Source organism: Musa acuminata, chromosome BXJ2-7 (assembly GCF_036884655.1).
Source record: "Musa acuminata AAA Group cultivar baxijiao chromosome BXJ2-7, Cavendish_Baxijiao_AAA, whole genome shotgun sequence".
NCBI lineage: Eukaryota > Viridiplantae > Streptophyta > Magnoliopsida > Zingiberales > Musaceae > Musa > Musa acuminata.
In genome coordinates, this window is record NC_088344.1 from 34,164,018 (window position 1) to 34,189,118 (window position 25,101).

Here is a 25,101-nt window from a genome sequence, read left to right on the forward strand (position 1 = left end):
CCATGATTTTTTTATTCTTCATTTATCAAAACATTTATAATTTTTCAAACATTGTTTTTTCAGTAAATTTATTTTTTATAAAGACACCTTTTTTTTTTTTAAGGATGAAAAGAAAAGAAGTACAAAATGATGACAGATGGAACATATACGAGCCCCTACACAATTACAGAATATAGTGAAAAAAAGAGCAATGCGAATTACTCCTTCCGAATCAGGTTGACGTAAGAGCAGGCGAAGGAAGAGATTAATATTGGTCACCTTCACCAATCTGTAATTGCGAACAAGAAGCTGCTCAGAATGGTGGAAAAGGGGTTCAAATTACCAAAGATTGAAAAGAAGAAAAAAGAAAATTACCACCAACTCTCTGAACTCTGTTCCACGCTTGGGACCCTCACGATGATCAATCACGAACCTATAGGCATAGAAACCTACCATTGCACCACTATTTACCAAAACAAAATCGTTATTGAAAGTAAAAAGAGATTATATCGAAAAAATCAGCTTTAATGCAGAAGCAGACTGAATGCCATATTAACAAAATATCTTTCTAGACCAGGAAGTCAAAGCAAAATATTAAACTATGATAGAAAAACAATATCGTAAATTTCCAGCAAACATCGTTGTGTCCATCATCCAAGCTTAAAAACCAGGTGGGCTGAGCCCTCAAACAAATTGAGTTAATATACTAATAATATTGGACTCATCAGGACATGATCACAACTTGATCCATGTATTGCAACAACCATTGCTCTAATACCATTTATTTATTACAAATCAGAAAAACTATATGGACTAAACCCCCTGAAATTGTTTGTTGTACTTCGAAGATGATCTTTTTAAAGCAGGCAGAAAGAGTGATATGGAAGTAATCGGAATGTTACATTCAGATATGAAGAAGAACATTCACAAATACAATCGGAATGTTACACTGAATCACATCTTCATGAAACTATGTGTGTTTTTCGTAAGACGACAAAAGGTATTTGAACTAGGATGTAATAAAATTATTATCTGGAGTTTCAATGTTATGGGCCATGTGATGCAATTCTATTGTAAAAAACAGAGATATGGAGAATACAGAATAATTTTCAATCCAGTTTAGATAGTTTGTTGTACTAAAAGTATCCAACAATTCTAAACTTTTTTAATAAAGGCAAGTGGTTCTGATATTAGAAGAAGAAAACATGTGATGAATGATGGAAAAAGAAAAATAAAAATAAAACCAAGTTTAAAGTTCTTAAGCTTACTAATAACCTGATAAGAACTGTCAAAAGGCTTGAAAATGAACCCCTCTGCAATTTTGAAAAATAAATCATCAGAACTCAGCAAAGTTTCACATCAATATCAAAACAACACAATCATCTAAATGTTCTCGGCAAATCTTTCAATTTGTGCATGACTAAAGGAACTTTTACCTCAGAACACAACAACCACTGCCTGCAGAATATAATACTGGAAATTGCTGCAGCATCAGAGCTATCGTTAGTAGATGTGATTGTAAATCATGGCAACCAACAAATATCACATAAAAATCGAAACAAGGTTTCAACAAAAAAATGACGAGAATGATTATTTATCTTATTAGCAACATATTATCCTTGCACAAACTCCAACATTGTCATTAGGTTTCTTCATAATTCAAGGTTCTAACCATTAAATGTAAGTGGTAAAAGAATCACGGTCCTTGACATAATTCATGAAACGTCACTAATCCATGCTCCTCATCCAAGATACAGTACCTCCTTAGCTTACCAACCTTTTAATAGATTTGCTACTATAAGTGTTTCCCAAATTCTGTTATCTCTTGTTACATTAGAGGAAAAATAAAAAAGAACATTGCAAATCTTTAAAGACCATTATGGGAACTTCATATTCAGAGTCACAAGAAAATCATCAACTAAGATTCCCACTTTATAGGCAGTAAATGTGCAAATTCCAATTCATTAATTCAGGCCTCTTAGTTAAAACCAAAGAAAACAAGAATCACAAAAAGGAAGAGATTATAAATTTCATGACTGTTTGCTACCCGTTGGCAATACTGCAAGGGCAACTTCACATACGTTAAGCCATATTTAAGGCTTGAATCTGAATATGAACAAAGCTTGGGAACCATACTTGGTTGGAACAGACTAACCAGTTTGCCCTATCAAAAGAAGTGAGGTTGCTTTCCCATTCTTCCATGACCTCAAGCTTGACACGCTCAGAGCCAAAATTGCAGTGCCAAGTATAACACCAAAACGAATGGCAGGAATGCTTCCGGTTAGCATGAAATAAATGAAACCACCAACGGCAAGAAAGGAACCTAAACAAAATTTGAAGAAAATAAAACGGCCATAAAAGAAAAAATAAGTTCTGATGAAACTATTAACTGATCAAGAAAAGAGAACACTAACAAAGATAATAAAAAGAATGCCCACAGAAGTCAAATATATGAACACATCTTCATACATACCATATGGAATTCCAAGGTAAAAATCTCTAATGGCAGACGTGTTCTTCAATTCACTTGCTGATGCATAAATTTCCAAAATGTCTCTCAATGAGTCAGGAGAATTCTTCGCTGCTGCTGAAAAATATTCTTTTCCTTCTTTTGAAAATTCTTTGGCTATTATTCTCAAATCATCCCGTGCTTTATCAGCTTGGATCTTGAGCTTCTCAAATGAATCCATCAATATTTCTATTGCTTTCTTTGAGTAAATCCCATATGCTCTTTCTGATACGGCCATGACTTTCAGGGCTTCAGTCATGAATCGTTGTAGTGCCTTCTTCCATGCTTCTTGTGATGCCCCAGCTCCTTTCTCCAATTCAATATCTGAACGATTCTACATTGGAATTAAGACACAAATTAGCATCTCTTGGCATATTAAAAATAATCTCAGAGGCACATAAACAAAGGTGGATGCGTACAAATTGGAAGTGACAATTTAAATGATGAGATAACATTCCTTTATATTTGAAATAGTATCTAAATAAATAAAATTTGTTGAACTTGAGCAAAATCTTTCAGATTAAGCCAGTTCTTAAGGCATTGAAAGAAATTTTTTGCATTCTTGAACTTGTAACTGTTACTTTTCTGGTTTTCTTTTACCCATTTACTCACAAACCCTGCATACCCTTGTATCTGTTAGTCTTCTTGCATTCTTTTTCTTGCAACTGAATGCAAGAATCTTCTCAATCATCTCAATTGACTGAAGATCTGCATCAACTCCACCAGCATTCTTAGATATCGGAGCAGTCACAGCCTACTAACCCATCACAAGATCTCCAGACCCTCCCAACAGAAAATTCAGTCTCCAGGAAGTACCAGGCACACAGAGAAAATTCAATACCCGTTGCTCCGACCGATCAAGAACGAGAATACAAGATGGTGCACTAAGAGGTGGATTGCTATGCCTCACCTGTTCCTCGCGAGAAGCCGCGAGAGGAATGATTTTCATCGACCGCCGATCCACGGACACGAGGCGAGCTCCCAACCGCCTCTTCGAGAGCGGGGAATGGACCGGACCCAGGAAGCAGGGGGCGACGACCACCGGGAAGGAGTCGGCGCCCGGTCGGATGCCATAAATATCAGGGTCAGGGCGTCGGAGGGGAACCAAGCCTTGGAGAGAGGCGGCCATTGGCGACCTCGGAGGGAGATCGAAACAAAGAAAGAGGAGGAGAACGAAATGGCGGAGAGACCCAAGCAAGAAAGTAACCGCCTCTCTCCGTCTCGCTTCGAGAATTCTAGCTTGCATTTTATACACGTCAGCTCCGCCAAGCGCTTTTGCGTCAATTTACCTGAAATTTCTTCCGCCGCAACGCGTACCTGCCGCGTGACTGGAGGAAACAGTGGGTCCCGCATCATCCGAAGCCAAGATTCTTCGCACCCCGATTACACCGCCTCATGATAAGCTGCCCCAGCGACACTCGACGGGTCCCGCCCGGGTCCCACACTTGCACTAAGCTTCACGTGTAAGGTACCCAGAAACAGACCAACACAGGTGGAGAAAACCATGGGATGCACGGAAAGAACTGATACCCTCACCGCCGGTAAAAGCACATATGCCAGTGTCACCCAAACAAGGCAGACATGGAAAGCACAAAGTGTCGGGGGAGATGAACATCTGCTGCACCTTTGGCATTTAAGCTCTACAACTCTCGCAACGCAACCGAACTGTCTAAATGTCCTCCCCAGAATCAACATTTTCTCCCAAGACTTACAAACCGACCCCCCCTGAAAGCACGCAACCACAAATGAGTTCTACCAAAAGATAATTCCTACATCACCGTGGAAGTAACTCTATATGAAAGCAACAATTAATTACATTGTGAGATGCTTGCTTGCAGACAAGGAGTACCTTGGAATGAGGCCTCCAAAGACAACATTCCAAATGTTCCTGAAGTTTGGAAAGGTGAAAAAAATTAACCTCTTACTCTTGTCACCATCACCTTACCATGAAACAAAAATGAACATGGCATGATAAGAGCTAAATTTGAAGGGGAAAGTGAGTACATTACTCAGGCAGGAGACGAACTGCTCGTTTCACACTTGAATTTTGTCACATCTTAGTTGTCATTGGAGCAGAGAGGCTGGATCTGAAATAGTTACAAGATATCAAAGATATTTAGCTCGATCACCCACAATAAAAATCATAATAGAAAGTATATTGTCGATACATAATTTCCTGAAAGATATAAAATTAATCAATCAAAACCTAGATGGCAAAGGAGCAGACATGAGTTCACCAAACCACAAATCCAACCCAAATAATCAGTTAAATAATCAGGGATCTAAAGGAAAAGTGTCGGCAATGAAGATTATCTTAAGTTTTCTATATCACCGGAAACTATCATACAAAAAATTTACTATGACATAGTATAATGCAATCTGCAAATTCAACCATGTTGGAACACAATATTTGCAGATTTTTAGCAAGACATTTTACGATATGGATTCGGGTTCAACCATCTAAATTAATCTTGATAGTAATAGCAACTGGCCTATTGTAGAAGGAATTCCATCTCTATCAGGAGTCCTACAGGTATCGGAAAAAGATATTCATATCTCAATGAAAACATGCTTCTAGAGCAGAGCGTAAAATATTATACATCTGTAGCGACACTAATTGCTATAAGATTAGCATCAATATGGTCTAGAAATATTCTCCTAATTAAATAACCATAATGCTATAACTAAAGATCATCCCACACAGAGTTGCAGATTCCTCTCTTGTTTCTGGATCTAACCAATCCATCTGGGCCTCATATGGTGCTTTCCATATGGCTAGGAAGGTCATGCAACAAAGGAGATTTGCCCTTCCATAACTTCTTGGTGACTAATATGGCTGCCAAACCCTTAACCTTTGGGTAAATAAGGCTGTTGATTATTATTAGCGACAACAACACTCTACTACATCTTGCCTAAACCAATACAGGGCCAAAGACCTCCATACATAGGCAGCCACCTAGTTCGTTTAGTGAAGGCTGAGGCTATCTGTGTGCATTTGCACGGGCGTCTACCACTTTCTTTAAAAGAATAAAAAACCATGTTCCACACTGATCACCTGCAGAGGGGTTCTATCGACTAAGCAATACATGCAACTGAGCCATCTTACCTTCACAAGCACATGCATTAACTTATACACAAGTGCACATTTGTAAATAGTTGCATCGAAGAAATTGTTGCATGACATTGCCAAAAGTGCATATCTAAAATGCCAAACTAGTTTTTATAATCAAATCACCAATCCCACAACTTAGTCTACCATTGTTCCAGTCATAGCTATTAGCAAAATACAAATTCAGCTACTCCCAAGTAAATTACAATGCCTCATACGACTAAAAGCGGAGATCCGATAAAAAAACATAATATAAGACATACTTCGACAAATTAGTAAATTAGTATACAGTTTTAAATGAATTAAACATACTAAAAACAATAAACTGCTGAAAGCACAACAATCTTAGCCCCTGAGGATTCAAGCCTATTGCCTAATAACACAGCCCTTAGCTTCAAATTCTCATTCGGACAATTGAGTGCACAAGGCATGCATCAGTTTCACTGGGGAAGCTAATTGCAAAAAATACCCAATTCACCGCAAAACACCAAAATTTAAAGATGTAATGATGAGAATCATACAAATGCACGAGACGTATTTTTCACTCAACATCTTTGTGAATACTTCACCGTCAATATCATTAGATAAGAATTTTACCTTATCCTCACTCAAAGGTGCCAGTCAACTTAGCTGGTAAAACCTTGACAGTTTATCGCACGATCTTGGGCTCGAATCTGTACCTTTGTCACTTACCTTTTGCCCACGCGTGCGTGCACACACACACACATTATATATATATATATATATATATATATATATATATAGTCTATTTACAAATATAAATATAAATATATATTTATATTTATATTTGTGAATAGACTCAAGATATTGAACCTTCAATGCTTTCGCTTGAGAAATTATTATGTTCAGTTGTAATCTATGTAATTTCCATGCCTACCCCAAAATACCTTTTCGCCATGTAACATAGACTAGTCGATATAACTTCAAATTCACTATAATATAAAACATGCAGTCATGAATGTTTATTTGCTAAAAAGTAGACAGCTACCAGCAGATATCTCCCACTTTTTGCTGTATAGTGTCTTCTATGAAGGAATACACATAAAACGCATCACCAAACACAAGGAACAACTATAATTTTTCACAAGCATAAAATAAAAATATAGATTACTCTTTCAGGTTATAACAAAAAAAAAAATGCAGCACAATTTTGTTGTGGGGCAAATGAGTAGTGAGACAGCTTTGATTGCTTGACAAAATTGTCAAAATCTACAGTCAACTGCCACCATTGCTGAAAATTTTCAGCAATCATCATTGCTGAAAATTAAGTATGCTGATGACCTTGGTGGCACAGATTAGCAGAGGAAAGCTTTTTTTTTTCCAAAAAGTTTCAAATTCTGGAGTCTGGAGTCTGGACCACATTACTGACATATAGGAAAATCAACTCATGATTGATCTCCAAACTTCCACCAAGAATTAATAGTGGACAAATATGCACACTTGAATTTGATGGAAACTAACTCAAAGAGGCAAATGCAGTCTCCCATACTTCGTTCCACCAGCGCAAGAAAACATCCAAGTATACAAAAGCTTGATAAGTATCTGTATCTTCAAGCACAGATTGGACATCAATGAAATTAAGCAATGGCACACGCAATTTTTCTCAAAAACAATTAGTATGGGCCAAACCAATTTACGAAGAGAATAGATTGCGATATCTCACCATCTATTCAAGAAAACACATAATAATAGCCAAGTGTCTATATCTAATTCTATTTGAAGAAATAATATGTAAAAGAAGTTACATTGAAAGCTCCTATAGTGCAATTCTGCCAACAAAAAAGAAAGCATTGAGCACTCAGAATTCCAAATTCTCATTTTGCCTCTTTGACTACTAATTCCAAAATGAAACAAAGTAGATGAATTAGCATTTTCTCTACCAAACCTAAACATAGGTCAAAGCAAGCAACGAAATAAAGTTAAATATAAGTTTAATTTGACTGATAATGCTGACACAAATTACCGAAATCAAAACAGTTGAAGGATCTTTATATTGTTCGATGAGATTAGGGAAACAGTTCAGAACTACAATAATTGGAAATACTCAGACGAAAAATCTTGGGAATCAAATTTTTAAGTGGCGAAGGACATGGAAAAGATAAGGCACAAGCTAACAGACATCAATCAAGAAGCCATAAACTATGCATCTTTTTCAAGAAGCATCATCATGAAGGAGAAAAAGAAAGAACCCATGATACCAAGAAAATTGAGAACATCAAACGAGGACTGGATTCGGAGGAAAGAATTCCTCCTTCTCCACTTAAAGAAAAAAGAGGAGACACATAAACCCTATACGAAATGAAAAGAGAAGACTAACGGACTCGAGAGAAAGGCGACGGATTTGTTGCGGTCGGGAGCGACATCGCCGCTGTCCAAAACCTTCGACTCGGGCTCTTCTTGATCGCGGCGGCTTCGAGCTCTTCCTTCTTTCCACGAACAGGGTGGGTCTGACACCGTTCCACCCGAACCCGACACGCGCTCAGCGCAGCCGTGATGAACCGGCGTGCCCAACCGGACCGAGAACCAAGCGTAATATATAACGTGAACCGCGCGGGTCTAAGACGGCCACGTGGCTGATGATTGTCGTTTTTACATTTCTGACCTTGCAGCGTCATGAAATGACATATTTAACGTGGCGTTATATACAACTCATATCTCATATGTTAATGATTCCCATTAACATATGAGATATGTTAATGAAATGACATATTTAACGTGGCGTTATATACAACTCATATCTCATATCTCATATGTTAATGAAATGACATATGTTAATGATTCCCATTAACATCCTTTTAATACATTTAAAATTAATTACATAATACTTACCAACAAGATTTTGAAAGACATTAATAATTTACTTTGGCAGACCATATGATGATAAATGTGTGCATAAATGTTCAAGTAGAGGATTATATCATCATTAATTGGATAGAATAGCCAACTCATTAATTTATTAAAATAAATCAACTAAATTTGATGCCTGTTAATTCAAATCCTTATCCATGTGAAACAAATCTACAACATGTAAAGACTAAACTTGAGTATCTTACAAGTTTTGCTTTAAAATATTATTATTTTTATTTATTACATTAAATAACAGAGAAACCTATCAATCATACAACAATGCACTAACCATTCATCAGAGAAACCTGATGAATGCAGGAGTAAAGGAATGAAAAGAGCAACACCACATCAAGGAAGAGGGGATTCATATGTCAGTCAGGGTACTATCATATCACTGCAATGCACTTCTGCAGCAGGACAAAGAAATGAACCAAATTCCATACTGAAGATAACATGCCACAAAGTGAAGTCACATTGAGCTGCTGTCCATTTTGAGGTTTCAGAAGCTCATGGTGATGAACCTCAAAGCAGAATCACAGTTTCATCAGGCAGTCTTAGCAGAAGACAAGCAGATCTAAATTATATACAGAGGCTGAACAAAGTCCACTCTGCACTTCACCATAACAGAGAACTAACTGATTGGTTCCAATCATAATGCAAGGCTGGCACTGATCTTTTATCTACAAATAAATTGTAACCCTTTTCCCTACTGTTGAGTGGTAGACAGGTATACCATGTATTCATATAGCACGCCAAAATCACAAAATATATAAGGCACAAAAATAAAAAATAAGAAGAAAAAAATATGGACAATTAAAAACCTTCAACTCTAGGCCTCGGCAGCGTAGGTGAGGGTGGTTTCCTGCTGCTGCTGCTTATCCTATTATCTTCTAGTGAAACTGTGGTAGAACAGCTTCGTCGCGGAAGTGGGATGGACAATGAAACTCTTGGGGACGATAGTGGTTGTGGCGGCGATGGTGAGAAATTTGTTGGTGGTGGTGGTGTGGGGATGATGATACCATTTATGCTTTGAGACTTTAGCATCTGTTTTCCTGAAACAACGGATGGCTCCTGAAGAGGGTAGCGGCTAGGGTATTTCATGTCTTGGACATTCTCCAGTGATTCCACGATGGTCCTCATGGTGGGCCTCTCCGAAGGATCCTTCTGAAGGCATTTCATCGCAATGTCTGCAACAGTTCGGGCAGCTTTGGAAGGGAACCGTCCTTTGATGCGGGGATCCATGATAAGCGACAGGCGGCAATCATCATCAAGAAAAGGTCTACTCCACTTCACAATGTTCCGTTCTTCTTTAGGATATCGGCTGTCAAGATTCCTCCGGCCGGTCAGCAGTTCAAGAAGGACAATTCCAAAACTCCACACATTGCTCTTAGGAGTCAGCAACCCTTTCTCCAAGGTCTCCAATGATAGGCAAGCCTGAATGAAGATAAAAGAAACATCTCATTGAAGGTGTTCATGTTCACATATTCTCATCATGTTTACCTATTAAATAAACAAACAGAATCCTGTTGAAATAACTCTAATTCTCCTAACATAACATTTTGTTTCCATCATGCACGACCTAAATCATTTGATATCATAAATTTGATTCAAACATTGAAGAAAAATATGGTAACTGTAGTTCCACTTCATGTTGCAAGATGGCTCAGCCTACTGGTAACTCATTTTGTTCAAATTTCTAAAGGGCAAGTCTGCATTAGATAATTTACCAGTCAGGGCATATCCAAGTACAAATTTCTCAGAAGAGGTTCAACGGACCACTTACTTGACAGTAAAAAATGTTCTACAGCAGAGGAATGCATGTCATCAGGTAAGCTGCAGATGAGAAGCTAAAATATTACAGGAACTAAAAAGCAATTCACCAACCGATGATTAGAAAGTCTGATGCTGTAGGAATTTTGAATGGGACAGTTTCTACCGGCAGACACCAGAGCGTACTGCCGGTAGTTTTCAGATGTTCATCCCTATCCCATAGAAATAAGCCATAATGAAGAAACTTATAATCAGAAACCATATAAAAATATTGGATGTGTATATGCAGTAGGTGATATAAAAACGATTGGCTTGTACCACATGAAATTACGTTAGGTCAGCCACCAACCATCCCCCAGTGCATTTGAAAAAATTGGTAATATCATTCTGATAAATATATATTACTTGGCAGCATCTAATCCTTTTCATGGAACAAGACACATTTTGATTGGCTACTGTGCATATAAAGTAAATCACTTACAATAGAAGAACTTGAAATGCTTGTCTCCGGATTGTAACAGACACATCCGTATCCTGATAGCTTCGCACTGAAATCCTTGTCAACTTGTATATTTGATGTTGAAAACTCATGGTACATGGCCTGATAAAATTAAACAAACATGTCACTCAGAGATATCACAAAGCATAACACCAAACCACTCTAGAGATTCTTAAAACATGATAGATGTCAAATGCAATCCAAGACAGACTACAGCAGTTTGTTGATTCAAGATGAACCATTTTCAACAAGTGTACTAATCGGATCTGTTATGAATTGTTCCACATATATAGTTACTCTATCAGAGATTGTATCCACAAAAGTTCTCCGAGCTTCCATGTTTTGAATTTCCCTTGATTGCAGATACATTAAATAATGATTCTCTTGTACTAGTAGAATGAAAAGATGAATGAACAAGATAGTGGTCATCAACGTCATAAATTTCATATCATCCTCATGAGATTGTCTATGGAGTATTAAAATAATTTTGTTTATGCAATAATTTCATGATATTAATCATCTTCTTGAGGCAGTCAGTCCCACAGAAGAAATGAAAATTTTCAAAGTTCCCACCAATGGACAGAAATGCTCAGCTTACATACTTGAGTTTTGACAATCTTAAATTGCATAAAAGACATGTCAACGACAAATTTGGTTCACCTGAAAAGGGCCTTCTTCATGTAAAAATGCAAGACCTCTTGCAGCACAGAGAGCCACTTTCATCCTTGTACACCAACCGATGGATGGACCATCTGATCTTCCATGAAGCAGCCGATCTAAACTTCCATGGTGAAGCCTCTCGTAAATCAATATCCGCTCACCAGAACCCTCTTGAGCATAAAATCCAATCAGCTTACAAAGGTTAGGGTGCTGCAGTGAAGCTAGCACATTCACCTCGTTAACAAATTCCTTCAACCCCTGAAATATCCAAAACATGATACTTTAATGATATATGTAACCATCATTACTTTTTTTCAAAATATATGAAGTAAAGATCAATGGCCTAGATTTTAGCAGACAGATGCTGCAGACTGAATTAAAAAGAGGTGGTGAAATATATATGTGTGTAGAGATATCCTAATTCTTTCTTGAAGTTTTAAAAGAAAACATTACCAAAAGCCATGTAGTCAAGAATAGAACTTCTAACTTTCAAGAAGATGGTACTTGCAAGACAAGCAAAGGTCACTGAGCTACCAAAGACAAGGGATATTCACATATGCAAATATTCTGTCCATGCGACAAACTCTTAAGAATTATACTCCCATGGAGAATTGATAAGTTCTCTGGAGCTCCACATGCGGAGGAAACACAAAAAGCAAGCATACAGGAAAGGAAGTCCTAAAATGATGATTTTCATATCTTTTAGTACCTGCATGGAATGCAATACGCGAGTAACTGTGGCTTCAGTCTTCTTCGACCCCATCGTATCATCGCTAAAGCTTGCCTTATAAATTGTAGATGAGGTGCCTTCTGAAATGCAACGGTCAGCAGAGAAATGCAGACATGCACTTGAAACTTCTTCATATGAGAATTTCCGGAAACCTCCCCCTAGTGGTGGCAATGGGAGTGGGCCAGAGGGGGCAATAGGACCGCTGGCGCTGCTTGACTTGAAGCTTCCCAAATTCTTTAAAACTGAGTTGGCCTGCGGCGACGGGAGTGGAAGAGGTAGAGGATTTGAAAAGTGTTGGTCCTTCACCACCCGACCTCTGCCCCTATACTCCTCTTGGTCATCAAACTCCATGGAAGCAAGAGCATCCCGCTCAGCCACAACAAGGCTAGAAGGGGCAGACAATGCTCTGGTTCTGATGTTTGGATATTGACTGGCAGATTGAGATTTTGTTCGGTTTCTGAAACTTGGAGGGGCAGATTGGAGAGACGGCCCATGGGACTCTGGCACAGGAAGTGTGAATGTTGCATTCTCTTTGATGTTGGGGGGTTTTCTGCTAGACAAATTGCCACTTTTCTTCTTCTTGTGCTTCAAGATGGTAAAGCAACCCATTTTGCAAGTACCAATGAGTTAGATATGTCCTGAAAGTGAAACACAAATAACCATACCATCAGAAGAAGGTGGATGAGAATATAAGCAAGCGTATAGCAAGAATTTGGACAGCATTGATTCCACAGCCACCAAAAAAATTCTTCGATGCCAACTAACATGCCCTTGTGAGACTAAATCAATCATCTTCTTGAGGGGAAGAGATGCATATAAAAGACTGTCATCTCCAATAAAATTATGTTCGATCGAATCTGTTGAAGTCTCAAATGATCTAGAAATGAGAATTCGCCAATTCGTCGTTTGATCGAATCTGTCGACTATCTAAGCAAAAGCAAGACCTTTTTTGCTAACGTAGTAAGCAGTATAAAAGTCAGAGACGGTTCTCCGAGCAACATTCAATTCGTCAAACAAGTTTTCCACTTTTTTGACGGCTATTACAATCTGAAACGTCTATTACAATCTGGAATCGATTAATAAGAACTTCGATGACGGCTATTACAATCTGAAACGACTTCCACTTCATCCTACGCCCTTCTGAAACAAGTTTTCCTATAATAACGTAGGAATATCCCCATAGATTTCACAAACTTACAACGATCCACCCTTGTTTCCTCAAGAACCCTCCAAGAGGCAATGAATTGTAAACCATACCTAACTTGATTCCCAAAAAATATTCCAAATTTATGAATACCACAAAAAAAAGAACTCGAAGCAAGCAATCGAATCCTTCCGGAACAGAAGCCCTAAAAATAAATGTTCCAAATACCGTCAATTTCTTAGACGTCCCCCCGAAAGAAAGCCCTTTGAGAATCACAAAGCCAAAGACTCGCATCGAGATCAAGCAACAAGGAACCGGGAGTGCAAAGCTCCAACCTTGCGTCGAAAGGTACTGCTCCGTCACCACGCCGCCGATCCAACGAGTAAGGCGCCTACTCCAGACAAAGAGACGAGTTCGATTCCGCGTGCGCGCGAGGCCCAGAGAGAGAGGTGAGAGATCACACGAGCCAGAAGAGGAGAAGAGGAGGAGGAGGAGGCAATGCAGAGGGAAGGGGGTGGGGAGCGAGAGGAAATGTGGAATTAGAATAAGGAAGTGGTGGCGACAGCATGAAGCACTGGTCAAAGAGGGGAAGGAAAAGTTGATGGGACAGCTACAGGGAGGACCTACCATGTTCCCAATAATACCCCCGCGCCTCCTTGGATATGTCTCGAGTGCCACCGCCGAAAAATTATCAGAGATTCAGACGTCTCTGCGCGGATGGCAACAACGTAAATAAATACTCTTTGGAGGGCAAGAGAATAATCCACGTTCCCATGGATGTGACAGTCAAGTCAAAGACGAAAAATATATTTTTTCCCCTCTTTACAAATCTATTTTAAGTGCAGTCAAAGAAAGAAAAAGGAAGGATGGAACGTTTGACCGCCTGCTCACCCTACGATCGTCCACGGCCGAACAAACCGACGTTCGAGATCTCTTCTCGACGAAGGTGTGAGTCACGCCAGGGGAAGCGAGTAGGAGGAGCGGCGCAACAACGCCCGATCCACTAGTTGATCATTAATTTGGAGGGATGCGGATCCGATCTACAGACCACGAGTCCGACCCTAATCAAATCCAATGAATCGTGTGGCTGTTAGGACGTCAGATCACGGCCGACCACTTGAGGTCAACCTCCACCGATGCTGGTCTGCGGAGACGCCCGAAGCGTTGCACTCCGTTCTCTGGGCTTCCTCTCGTCGTCCTCATTTGTTTCGTTGCAATGCTTTCTTTGGGTTTATTATATATTATTCTTATAATTAATAATCTCGACACCTCCCAACTTTTCTCGCAACGTAAAGACACCTAAACGAAAGCTCAAAGTCACGCGTAGGCTCAACTTTTCAAATAAGCCCATAAGAACCACTTCTTATCGATTTCATAGTTAGAAAAATAAATCTAGTTCTGAATTAATAGACGTCCACATAGCTCGATTTTACTAGTTACTTGACCCAAAAAATTAAAGAAGAGTCCATATTAAATATTACTATCATTCAAGAGTCTCGACAGAGACCCATCCGCTCCATCTAGTACCTAGGTAAAAAAATCATGTCCTGAGCCAATCAAAGACAGAAACATAAGACACTCTTTATTCTCTTAATTCATTATTAATACAATTATCTTCCTTCTTTATTATTTTTTTAACTTAGACATCAAAGTGGTCGAACTGGGACACTCACGCACGCAAGTCTATTTATTCATCCTGCCCGTCACACTTGCTATTCACATCATCAGAAAAAGTCATCATAAGGGACCTATACTTTCGGTAGAGAACCAATCGGGCTGACTCACCAGTTGACGATCTTTGTGTTTTAACAAGTATATTAATTTTTATATTTTTAAAATTTATATTAAAAATTTTATACTTATAAAATTAAAAATATTTAATCTTGTTTATTTTTACGTTATTGATTTTGTTGATAAAAATATTATAGGATTTACTAGTAAGTACATGCTAATTCTATCTTATTTCGAATTATGTACGATATTTCCATCACGACGAGGAGAAATAAAATTAAATATTTTATTTAAATAAATATAAAAATCTCAATCACCATTCTTTTTAGGTGTATAGTCTATTTACATAATTCTATATGTTTTAAATGAAAGTGAACGTATTAGGATTCTTATTAACCGAAACATTGGAGCTCTTGAAAATGTCGACGTTGACAAGTATTTTTCTTATCTTAATTAAATTTAAATTATCTGGAGGGTTTGATTGTGAATTCAAATGGGAAATTTTTCTTTGTGATTTATTATATTAATACCTCATGAATATATTTTTTTGTTTTAATGAAAGAGTATGATGTGACACAGATTATTGAGAGTATATAAAAGGATCTATGTTTGAGTTGAGATTAATTAAATTATCTTTATAATTCATTTTACATGAAAAAAATCTTGATTTCCTTCGTAAGGAAAATGATATGATAACGACTATTAAGATGAATTGGATTTATATTACAATCAAATGTCGGGTCACAATCCAATCTCGGTGTTGGATGCTATAATAGCACTCTTCTATTCAAAGAGTACTTATCAGCCCGATTGACTTCATACAATGCCATGAACTCGATGCAACATTACATGTGCTTCCGCATAACAATTAAGGATGTCAGATGTCATGAGATTAATGGTAGGTTTTATGGGTTTGATTTTGTACATATGAAACAAAATTCTCACCATTTATTGCTCTTGAATGTCCCATTTAATGTTTTTGCCCAGATTCAAATTTTTATATATATATATAAAGACTACGACAATCATAATAATTCTTCTAGACATATCAGGTCACAAATAACATCAATAATAATTCAGTAAAATTTTAAAATATCTTAAGTTTTTATTTATTCTAAATATATTTTTATTTATACCTAACATTCTTATTTTCTAAAAGATAAAATTATCTTTTTAACTTTTTTTTTTGTCCCTCGACATTATGTACCAATTTGACACGATGTCTTGTTGCCTTCGTCCCGTCGCTCTCGCTCTTGTTTGTGAATTATATCCTCCCTCTCATCTATCATTTTCGAGATATCATTAAATATTTTACCTTTGTCCCATTGTATATCTCGAGGAGGTGGTCATCGATTGGATGAATGATCCGTGAATAATTAAGAAAAACATTGAGCTGATGACGAGCTATGTGAAAGCCAAAAATAATTTTATTTTTTTAAATAATAAGAAAAAGGATAATAAAAGTATATTTAAAGGTTTTTTTTTTTAGGAATTTGCCAATGCAATGGTAGCAAAAGATGATTGTTAGATATGTAAATGACATAACGTTCATTTTCGGCCAAAATGGGGACCAAGTAGGGTGACAGGAAATGACACGACACGTGCTGCCATCAAGCGGTGCGTTCGTGTCATCATCATGATCACCATCATCATCATCTGCATGATCACGGATGAGGCGATTCCATGACATGTCCACCGACGCCATCGCCTCCGCCATGATCGAGCAGCGACTGCCGGCAAGTCGGGCACGACGAGTGCGAAGCCAACCACTTGTCGATGCACCTGACATGGAACCCGTGGTGGCACCTGGGGAGCACCCGGACCTTCTCCCCGTCGGCGAACTCGCCGAGACATATGGGGCATTCGGTGGCCGGGAAGTCGGCCCCCGAGCCGTACACGGCCACCGGGATGCGGCGGAGCGACCGCTTCTTGAGCCCCGTCGCCGCCAGCCTCGAAGAGACCTCCTCGGGGTTCTCGAATACCACCCGCCGGCCGCACCGAAGAACGCACCGCACCACGGAGTTCAGCCCGAGCGCGAACACCAGGGCGCACAGCAGCGCCGCGAGGATGAAGACCATGTTGGTGTCAAAGCTGGCGGTGCCGCCGCCGCCGCCGCCATTGTTCCCGGTGGCGTGCTGCCTGGTCCCGTTGGCCGCGGTCGGTGGCGTCCCCAGGAACTCGCCGAGCAGCCTACGCATTGCGGATTCTGTCATGCAGCCGCCCCAGAGCGAGAAGTAACATAAGAAGAGGAAAGAGGAGTTGTGAGACTTCAGCCTTTCTCTCACTGATCCCTCTCCGAATAGTCTTCTCGGGGAGTGATGCTGCGAGGAATCCGGGAAAGATAAAAGACATCAGAAGAAGCAACCTTATTGCCTTAGCAGGAACCAACGGCGAAGAAGAGGAGAGAGCTATCGCAGACCTCTGAATTGCTTCTGCCGGAACCCACTGCTGCCGGTGACTGCAGACCTTTGGCTTGCTCGATTAAGCGAGATATTTTGGCTGGATGAAATCAGTGACCTGGGAGGAAGAAGGGGAATCTACACAGACACGGAGAGAGAAAAAGGAATTGACATGAAAAGATGTACACAGTGCTTTACAGAAACATGTACGTAAAAGTTGAGCTTCTCACAGGCGATGCATCGATGAGAAATGAACACCCAAACCACTTGCTTGATCTTTCATGTTACAGCCAACACATGTTACGGCAGCCATGAAGGGGACATAATGATGTGCTGGCTCTCACAGCTTTCAATCTCGCATTGGTTGACAGTGGCTCTTAGGGTACTGATGGGGCCTGCAGGAAGATGTCACTGCTGCATGCTTGCTAGATATTTTGCTGCTGGTGATCGCCGTGTGTTGTGAAGTGACAGATCTTTTCAGCTCAGTCGACCTCCTACCAACCGCACCTTGTAGAGAGCAAATGGCTCGTTGAGATCTTGTGATAGAGGTGCATGTGGCACCTTTTAGAATGAAAGAAGATCCATGGACGTCCACTTCGGCCGCGTCCAATTACTCATGTCATTACTCTGAACAAAGGCGATTACACATACTGAGGTATCGATGGGCTCACGAGATTACGCACATCAACTCAGTAATGTCATTTCTCATTGTATTACATATGATTGGGTGAGAGGTTCTATTCATGAGAGATTACGCTTCATGAAGCTACAGTATGTGCGTGTCAAAATGATATGGTTGAGGAGACTGTGCTGACCAACAAAATTGGTTTGATGAACTTATGCTGCTAAGTGAATCATCCATCATTTTTAGCCAGAACAAGCCAAGGAGAACAGCATCAAACAAAGATTCTACGTTTGAGTACATACCGAGTACATCAACTAGAAAATGAGCTTCAAATAGATAGTAACACAACTACAGAACCCAACCCACTGCAACTACGTGGATATATGTAAGCTACAACGACGATGGAGAGCTTGCACACTCGGAAGAATGTTCCCAGAACATTAACTCCCACCTTATTTATGTGGAGGCACTCGAACACCTTCTCCGGCATAAAGTAGCAGCTCGATCACTTCACCCTGCAAAAACAAGTAACCGGTAAAAGCGGTGTCTCAAGCATTACGTTGGATTCATGATGTCTTAAGGTAGCCATTTCCACATGTACAGCGTCACGTTCAGATACTTGCCGAGAGCAGTCGGTGGAGGGGCTGATGCTGTAGGGGATATTTACGCCGCACTTCCTCGGGATCCCGGAGATGAGACCGGGCTTAAGCCCCTGGATGCCGGCCGTGGATCTCTTGAGGCAGTTACACGTGGTCTGCCGGTCCGGCGTGGTCCGTGCGGCGCCATCGAGCGCCCTCACCCCGGAGCAGCACCCAGCGGTGAGAGGCCATATGGCGCGGGCGTAGCCGAGGCACGGCGTAAGGTAAGAGACCACCTGGCCACAGCTGATCGCCGCGTGCGCCCCGGCGGTAACAAGGCAGGCCAGCACGAGAGCCAGGAGAGCACCAGAGCGAGCCATGGCGTTGCGGTACTGCTCCTATACGTACGTCTCTCTCTTCTTCTCTTGAGGATGGGTGAGTGTGCAAGGAAAGGGCTGCCATGGCTGTGCTTATAGCATGGGGGAGGGGTAGGTGGGAGTTGGGTTCACGAAGGATATCGCGTTAAACTGGTGTCCTACAAAATGGGGTACATGAGAGGCTGCACAGTAAGTAATATGTAGCGTAATGAAGGTTACGGAAGAACATGTCCTCCAAATCAGTACAAAGTGGTGACATGACTTCTTTCGATAGGTTAGAAGGGACGAGCACTGATGTAGTGGTTTAATGCGGCGTCACATGGGACATGACAAGTCAAGTCGAGTTGGTACGGTCATCGAGATTCGTGCAGAGATGCCATGCGTACGGTGATACTGTTCCTACCATCTAATCTTCCATGTTGATGATTAGTAAGTAATACGTACGGGTAGGCAGTAGCTATTGCGTTGCAAAATGACGAGCTTGTCCTTTCGATGTAATATTTATTAACTATAATTAGAAAATATTAAAAATATTTAATATTTTTTACACCTAAAATAATATGAACATTAACTGACAAATAACTAAAAAATCATTGCATGAATTCCACTACATTAAGATAAATAATGGATTATTTCCGAGAATATTTCTCTAGTTGACGATCGTTGAATTTAAAGAATGGTTGGATTCGATCTCTCCCTAATCTTTTACTCTCAGGATTAATTTTTTAGTCATCGAAGGGAAGCATCATGATATCAATCTTTGTTGAAGGAGGCTAGCGAGGAATCCACTACTACTAGAGTTTTGTTCTCCACCTTTCTCCGTTCAACCCTTCTTAGATCAATGCGACGTGAGAGACTTGGCTACTGTGTTCATATGATAATCGCAGTCATGGAAAGAGTTGACCCATAAAAGAACAATAAAATGATACGAGTACAATATTATGATATTATAATATAATTGAAAGATAATATTTTTAAATAAAAATTAAAATAATATTAAGAAAGAGGTAAATTTTAAAACACTTCAAATATTTACAAGTGCAAACACATTTACTCCATAAACTATGTTATTATTTATAGAATATAATAGTAATTATCTTATCATCTTATGTCATCTATTATTAACTTAGATATAAAAATTATCTTATGATAATAATTTTTTTATATCATGAGCTACATAACTAGAACTACTTAAAAGATGACTAAAACTATCCGTAAGTATCAAGGATAATGACGTACAAATCAATTTTCAATCATTCCTCTTTATTCGTAGTTATATAAATCAATTTGAGATAAAATAAATATGTTTTTGAAATAAAAATGACTTAATGAGAATATCTATAATTTATTCATCGACATTATAATACTTTATTATTATAACTCCACTTACTATAATATTTCGGATGAAATGATAACATATTTTTATATATTTCATTCTTCTGATTGGATTCTATCATTGAAACTAACTTTGTTGTTACAAAATATTTTTTTTTTTTCTCAATTAAAACTTTTGAAAAAAAATTTAAACCATATTATTTGACAAACTGATGATGTTCTAACTACATATTCTACTTTCGATGTTGACAATATATTTATTGTTTGCTTCTTTAAGTTTTAAGATATGGTTGGGGTAAAATGTTGGTTGAAGTTTTTTTTTTTTCTATTATCCAAATCTTTTACCTGATCACAATCAACCAAATAATTTATATTTAAGATTATAAGAATACTAAATATCAATTCCAATAACATAACGTATAATTCTCTTAACATCTCCCAAATGATGTTTACTTTAATTATATATAAACCTGGATATTACACTAATCATAGAAAATAATATCTTATTGAGTATGAGTTAGATCACATCTCTAATTAAACTTATGTTGTATCTTACATTTGTTAAGTAAATATCATCTTTAAATTTTAATTTCTTATTTATATTCTTAGGTGTTATAATAGATTTATAATTAAATGATGTAAGACTTTTTAAGTAGATGTATTGCATATCTTTTTTTTTATGAAATAAAAGCTTTATCTAATCCTTATTTTATCTTCAATATAAGAAAATAGTACAATAGACCTAAATATGATATTTCAAACTTATTCATTATATATTTCTTTAGAATTAGATGAACTCATATATATAATATTATTGATATAAAGATAACCCAAGATTATGTTTGTCTTCCTTTTTTATATAAAAAATAGGTTCATTATTACTCCTCAAAGTCAATTTTGCTGCATCATACAATTAGAGCTTGTTTAAGCATATAAATAGTTTTTATATTTTTTTTTCTTTATGTCCTTTAACCAAAAAAAACCTAAGAGTTAAGTAATAATTTTTTTTTTCTAAGTTTTCACTTAAAAACATATATTTTACATCAAATTAACAAATAAACTAATACAAGTGAGTAGTTAAAGTCAAAAAAAAATTCTCACGGTTTTAAATCTAGCAATCGGAGAAAATATATCATTAAAATTAATGTATTATTATTATGAATATTCTTTTTATATAAGTGTGTTTTTGGATACATCTCTCTGTATTATATTTTATTTTGAATACCTATTTCAATTTAATAGTTTTTTTTCTTTTAGTAGATTTATTAGCTCTTACGTTTCATTCTTCTCAATTGATTTGATTTTCTTCTTTATTATTTTTTATCATTCTTTTTCTTTAACTGCTTTCTCAAAGTTAGTAGAAGATTTGAATTAAACAAAATAAATATTAAATCATAAATTTTTGTTAGTGATTTAAATTTTTCTGAAGAGGTTTCATCTAAGAAATTATTTGATAAATCTAAATTGCTATTTATTGAGGCTAATGATGAACTTGTTAGAGTTGTATTAACTACTTGATTGTGCAAACTATTTAATTATATTAAAATATAAATTTATTTTTTACTATTATCCTAATTTCGACTTGTCATTTCTTTAAATATAATATTTTTATTAATAATGACTTTGTCACTAGCAAAATTATACAATCAATATGTTTTGGATTGTCAAAAATAATCAATTAAGATATATTTTTTTAATTTTTTATTAAGCTTATGATGATTTTATGAATTTATAAAAATATAAATAATATAACCAAAAATTTTAAATGGCTTTTACTTTTGAAGTGGAAGACTCTCTTGCGACTTAAAATATTTTTTCTTCATTTTTTCAAAGTGATTTGTTAAATCTTACTTCATATGCTTGCAAAGAACTCATTAGTTTATTAAAAAAAAGGTAGACAAATATTTTGACTCATCAATTATAACAACAACATGATCAAATTTTAGAATTATAATCCTCAAATTTTTTACAACAACAATATGATCATAAAGATATTTATAGTAAGATTTTATTTTACTAATAATTTTATTTATTCTAGAAAGAAAATCTTGTTGATTCATTGTTTTTCATGAATAAAATTTCAAATTCACGAGGAAGAGTTTGAAGTCTTACCATAACTACCTTCAATGAGTTTTGAAATTCGTTTTAAAGTATTAATCAAGCTTATTTTGAGGTTATAGCTACTGTAATTTTTAGAAGATTATATTTTAGCTTGTTGAATAAAGAATAATGTTTTTAAGCTCTTTTTATTTTCCATAGTCTAATTTCTTTATTTGAATCATTAGCATATCTATTTTTTATTAAGTCTCAAAAATCTTGAAACATAAATAGAGTTTTTATCTTAATACTTTAAAATTTATAACATTTATCCAAAAAGATAAGATTAAAAAATTAAGATATAAAATTACCGAAGTCACAATTGTCTGTTCATTTCTAACTTGGCTCTAATATCACATATATGAAGTAAGAAAATGACAAAAGCAAAATGCTGTATGTTTCATCAATTATGCCCTATTTATAGAATATAATGATAGAATATAATGATAACTACCTCAGTATCTCATGTCACCTATGATTAAATTAGGTATATAAATTATCTTCATGATAATAACTTCATTGATCATGGGGTAAATTAATTCTCAACAAATATTCATTTGTGAATTTAAAAATATGACTTCCATAACTAATATATATATATTTGGGATCATAAGGGCTATCACTCTTTATTAGGATTAATTTATGAAAGTGTAATCTTCCTATTCATAAAATTACTAACATATTTTTTTTTAAAATTTTATAAATAAATATTAAATTTATTTATTATTTTTATAAATAAATATTAAATTTATTGATTATTTTTATATTTTACATCAATAATATTCTCATACTATTTGATAAACATATTTAGTTCATCGAGAGGAAAATTAAACTACACATTTATAAGCATTTACTAGAGTCTATCCTAAATTAAAAATTATACAAGGCTCACCCAAAACAAGAAATTCATCTTTGTCCATAGTGCTATTTTTTTAGCCGATGAATTTTGTTATCTTTGCCCTAAAGATATCAATACGCATAGAGTCTTCATGGCTTACCCTTAAAAAAATATTTATATTTATTTTTTTATCCTTGATCCCAAGGATCTCAATTCATATTTTGTCTTCACCATTTATCCTTAAAAATGTATAAATTAATTTTTCATATATGTACTCATAAGAAAATGAAGAATTATATATTAGACAATATCAGACTCATATTAAAGGTTGAAGATTCAAAACTTCATTCGATATATTCTATAATTAAAATACTGATTTAATAATAATATATCATACCCACTTATTAAAGGTCGAGTGCTCAAAGATCTCATCTAATATATTTTTATTAAATATATTAGCCAACTTAACTAATAAAGACTTTCAGAATATCACAACAATATATTGATCTCGAATCATACCTTCGTCACTTATCTTGACTAGCCCATCGGTCCCTCGAGTGTCGTGGTCAATTGATTTGGGCCCAATCTAAAAGCCCAAGCCCAATAAGAGCCTTAATCGAACGATCAATTCAAAGTGCATGAACGCCATCTCTGCCATAATAAATATATAAAAATAATTAATAAATGAACAAATCCTATGTGGATTTGATTCATCCTCTCATCGGCAGACATCACGGATGCAAAGTCACACGAATAAATCTAACGATTGTGATTTCAAGTCGAAGCGGCAGAGGTCAGTGATTGAATAGCTGCCACGTTTTCAATTCAAGTGCTCTTCAACTGCAGACACTAAACGTGCCATGTCTTTCAAATAATGGTTTCAATCTCACTCCAAAGATAGGGTATGAATAATAATAATAATAATAATAGATAAAGTCACAATGGTTTCTTAGATTTGACGTATTCAAACCGTCCTCCAATAATTGTGATGGACGAGTCGATTTGATAAAGATTACTATATATTAATAATTAAAATTTTAAGTTAGAATTATTAGATTATATGATCATGTATAAGATATATTATGAATATAATTAGATTCTAATTATGATTATCAATATAATTATGGTAGAATTTCTTGAGAGATGAATTTCTTGATGAGATGGACTATCCTAATTAATTATCCTAGATTCTTTATTTTCATCTATCCTTAATCACATAAATTATTATTCTCTTTTATCCCTCGTTCATCATTTATAATGATCCTATAAAGAATAAGAAAAAAAAGGAGAAAGTGAGTATTGTTCTTCTTAGACTTTACTATAGTTTTTGGATTCAACGATGATGTATTTGTAGATTAGATAAAAACTTTCTGAATGATATCAAAAGATACACATTTGATTTCAGATTTTAATATTAAGATTTTTTTACATAATAGTAACATTAGAATGATTTTTAGGCTCACAAGAATCTCTACAATTTTAATATTCTCCATATAGCTCATGTCAATGTCGAGAGCTACACTGATTGAGTTTTATATGTCAAATCATAATTTATTAACATCACATATGTATTTTTTTAAGACATAATTATCTTGAATTGATTAATAATATAATAATCTATCGTCGACTAAAAATTATATATTATCATGATGAGAAAAAAGACATACACTTCACGTTTTTAGCAGTCCAAGAATTTCATGTTTTGTTCATCTTTTAAGACTAATATTTGTGAGAATATTAGGTCTCAACATATAGTAATATTAAGAAATGAGTTATGTGTGCTTGGCACATTAATCACGCACATAAAAATTGATGATAAGTATAATTACTTGGTCTTTAATTATATTATGGAC

At 36.3% G+C, this 25,101-nt stretch overlaps 4 protein-coding genes across 13 annotated transcripts; all 4 read right to left on the reverse strand.

Moving 5' to 3' along the window:
* Positions 1-92: 92 nt before the first annotated feature.
* LOC103992985 (protein FATTY ACID EXPORT 3, chloroplastic) lies at positions 93-8,115 on the reverse strand. 7 transcript variants are annotated; one of them, XM_065118276.1, is made up of 10 exons: positions 7,940-8,115; positions 4,498-4,575; positions 4,338-4,376; positions 3,399-4,213; positions 2,453-2,822; positions 2,135-2,302; positions 1,416-1,462; positions 1,255-1,292; positions 355-442; positions 93-268 (listed from the first exon to the last, which is right to left on the reverse strand). In XM_065118276.1, the coding sequence occupies exons 4-10, from the start codon at positions 3,732-3,734 to the stop codon at positions 245-247; spliced, it is 1,071 nt and encodes a 356-aa protein (XP_064974348.1). In that variant the 5' UTR covers positions 3,735-4,213; positions 4,338-4,376; positions 4,498-4,575; positions 7,940-8,115; the 3' UTR covers positions 93-244. The 7 variants fall into 7 exon arrangements, with proteins under 7 accessions (XP_064974348.1, XP_064974345.1, XP_064974346.1 ...); XM_065118273.1 differs by having other exon boundaries at positions 4,305-4,376; XM_065118274.1 differs by having other exon boundaries at positions 4,493-4,575.
* A 904-nt stretch (positions 8,116-9,019) lies between these two features.
* Positions 9,020-13,827, reverse strand: LOC103992515 (probable serine/threonine-protein kinase PBL15). Of its 2 annotated transcripts, none has more exons than XM_018829393.2 (5): positions 13,497-13,827; positions 12,104-12,762; positions 11,395-11,652; positions 10,717-10,836; positions 9,020-9,899 (listed from the first exon to the last, which is right to left on the reverse strand). In XM_018829393.2, the coding sequence occupies exons 2-5, from the start codon at positions 12,731-12,733 to the stop codon at positions 9,279-9,281; spliced, it is 1,629 nt and encodes a 542-aa protein (XP_018684938.2). In that variant the 5' UTR covers positions 12,734-12,762; positions 13,497-13,827; the 3' UTR covers positions 9,020-9,278. The 2 variants fall into 2 exon arrangements, with proteins under 2 accessions (XP_018684938.2, XP_009410514.2); XM_009412239.3 differs by having other exon boundaries at positions 13,604-13,826.
* A 2,581-nt stretch (positions 13,828-16,408) lies between these two features.
* Positions 16,409-17,777, reverse strand: LOC135617736 (RING-H2 finger protein ATL74-like). Of its 3 annotated transcripts, none has more exons than XM_065118278.1 (3): positions 17,629-17,777; positions 17,419-17,536; positions 16,409-17,320 (listed from the first exon to the last, which is right to left on the reverse strand). In XM_065118278.1, the coding sequence occupies exon 3, from the start codon at positions 17,210-17,212 to the stop codon at positions 16,664-16,666; it is 549 nt and encodes a 182-aa protein (XP_064974350.1). In that variant the 5' UTR covers positions 17,213-17,320; positions 17,419-17,536; positions 17,629-17,777; the 3' UTR covers positions 16,409-16,663. The 3 variants fall into 3 exon arrangements, with proteins under 3 accessions (XP_064974350.1, XP_064974353.1, XP_064974351.1); XM_065118281.1 differs by having other exon boundaries at positions 16,409-17,205; positions 17,365-17,536; XM_065118279.1 differs by having other exon boundaries at positions 16,409-17,205; positions 17,365-17,664.
* A 499-nt stretch (positions 17,778-18,276) lies between these two features.
* Positions 18,277-19,069, reverse strand: LOC135617738 (non-specific lipid-transfer protein 1-like). Its single transcript, XM_065118282.1, has 2 exons — positions 18,647-19,069; positions 18,277-18,538 (listed from the first exon to the last, which is right to left on the reverse strand). Exons 1-2 carry the CDS (start codon positions 18,979-18,981, stop codon positions 18,529-18,531), a joined length of 345 nt encoding a protein of 114 aa, XP_064974354.1. The 5' UTR covers positions 18,982-19,069; the 3' UTR covers positions 18,277-18,528.
* Between the last annotated feature and the right edge of the window lie 6,032 nt (positions 19,070-25,101).

Excerpts from the sequence above, each read along its gene's own strand:
- LOC103992985 (XM_065118276.1), bottom strand. The coding sequence starts at position 3,734 with ATGCAAGCTAGAATTCTCGAAGCGAGACGGAGAGAGGCGGTTACTTTC. Across the intron at positions 2,303-2,452 it reads TTACCTTGGAATTCCATATG|GTTCCTTTCTTGCCGTTGGT; the intron begins GTATGTATGAAG and ends AATTTTGTTTAG. Across the intron at positions 1,293-1,415 it reads AGTGGTTGTTGTGTTCTGAG|AGGGGTTCATTTTCAAGCCT; the intron begins GTAAAAGTTCCT and ends TCAAAATTGCAG.
- LOC103992515 (XM_018829393.2), bottom strand. The coding sequence starts at position 12,733 with ATGGGTTGCTTTACCATCTTGAAGCACAAGAAGAAGAAAAGTGGCAAT. Across the intron at positions 11,653-12,103 it reads GCGTATTGCATTCCATGCAG|GGGTTGAAGGAATTTGTTAA; the intron begins GTACTAAAAGAT and ends TGGATATTTCAG. Across the intron at positions 10,837-11,394 it reads ATGAAGAAGGCCCTTTTCAG|GCCATGTACCATGAGTTTTC; the intron begins GTGAACCAAATT and ends TAATTTTATCAG.
- LOC135617736 (XM_065118278.1), bottom strand. The coding sequence starts at position 17,212 with ATGACAGAATCCGCAATGCGTAGGCTGCTCGGCGAGTTCCTGGGGACG.
- LOC135617738 (XM_065118282.1), bottom strand. The coding sequence starts at position 18,981 with ATGGCTCGCTCTGGTGCTCTCCTGGCTCTCGTGCTGGCCTGCCTTGTT.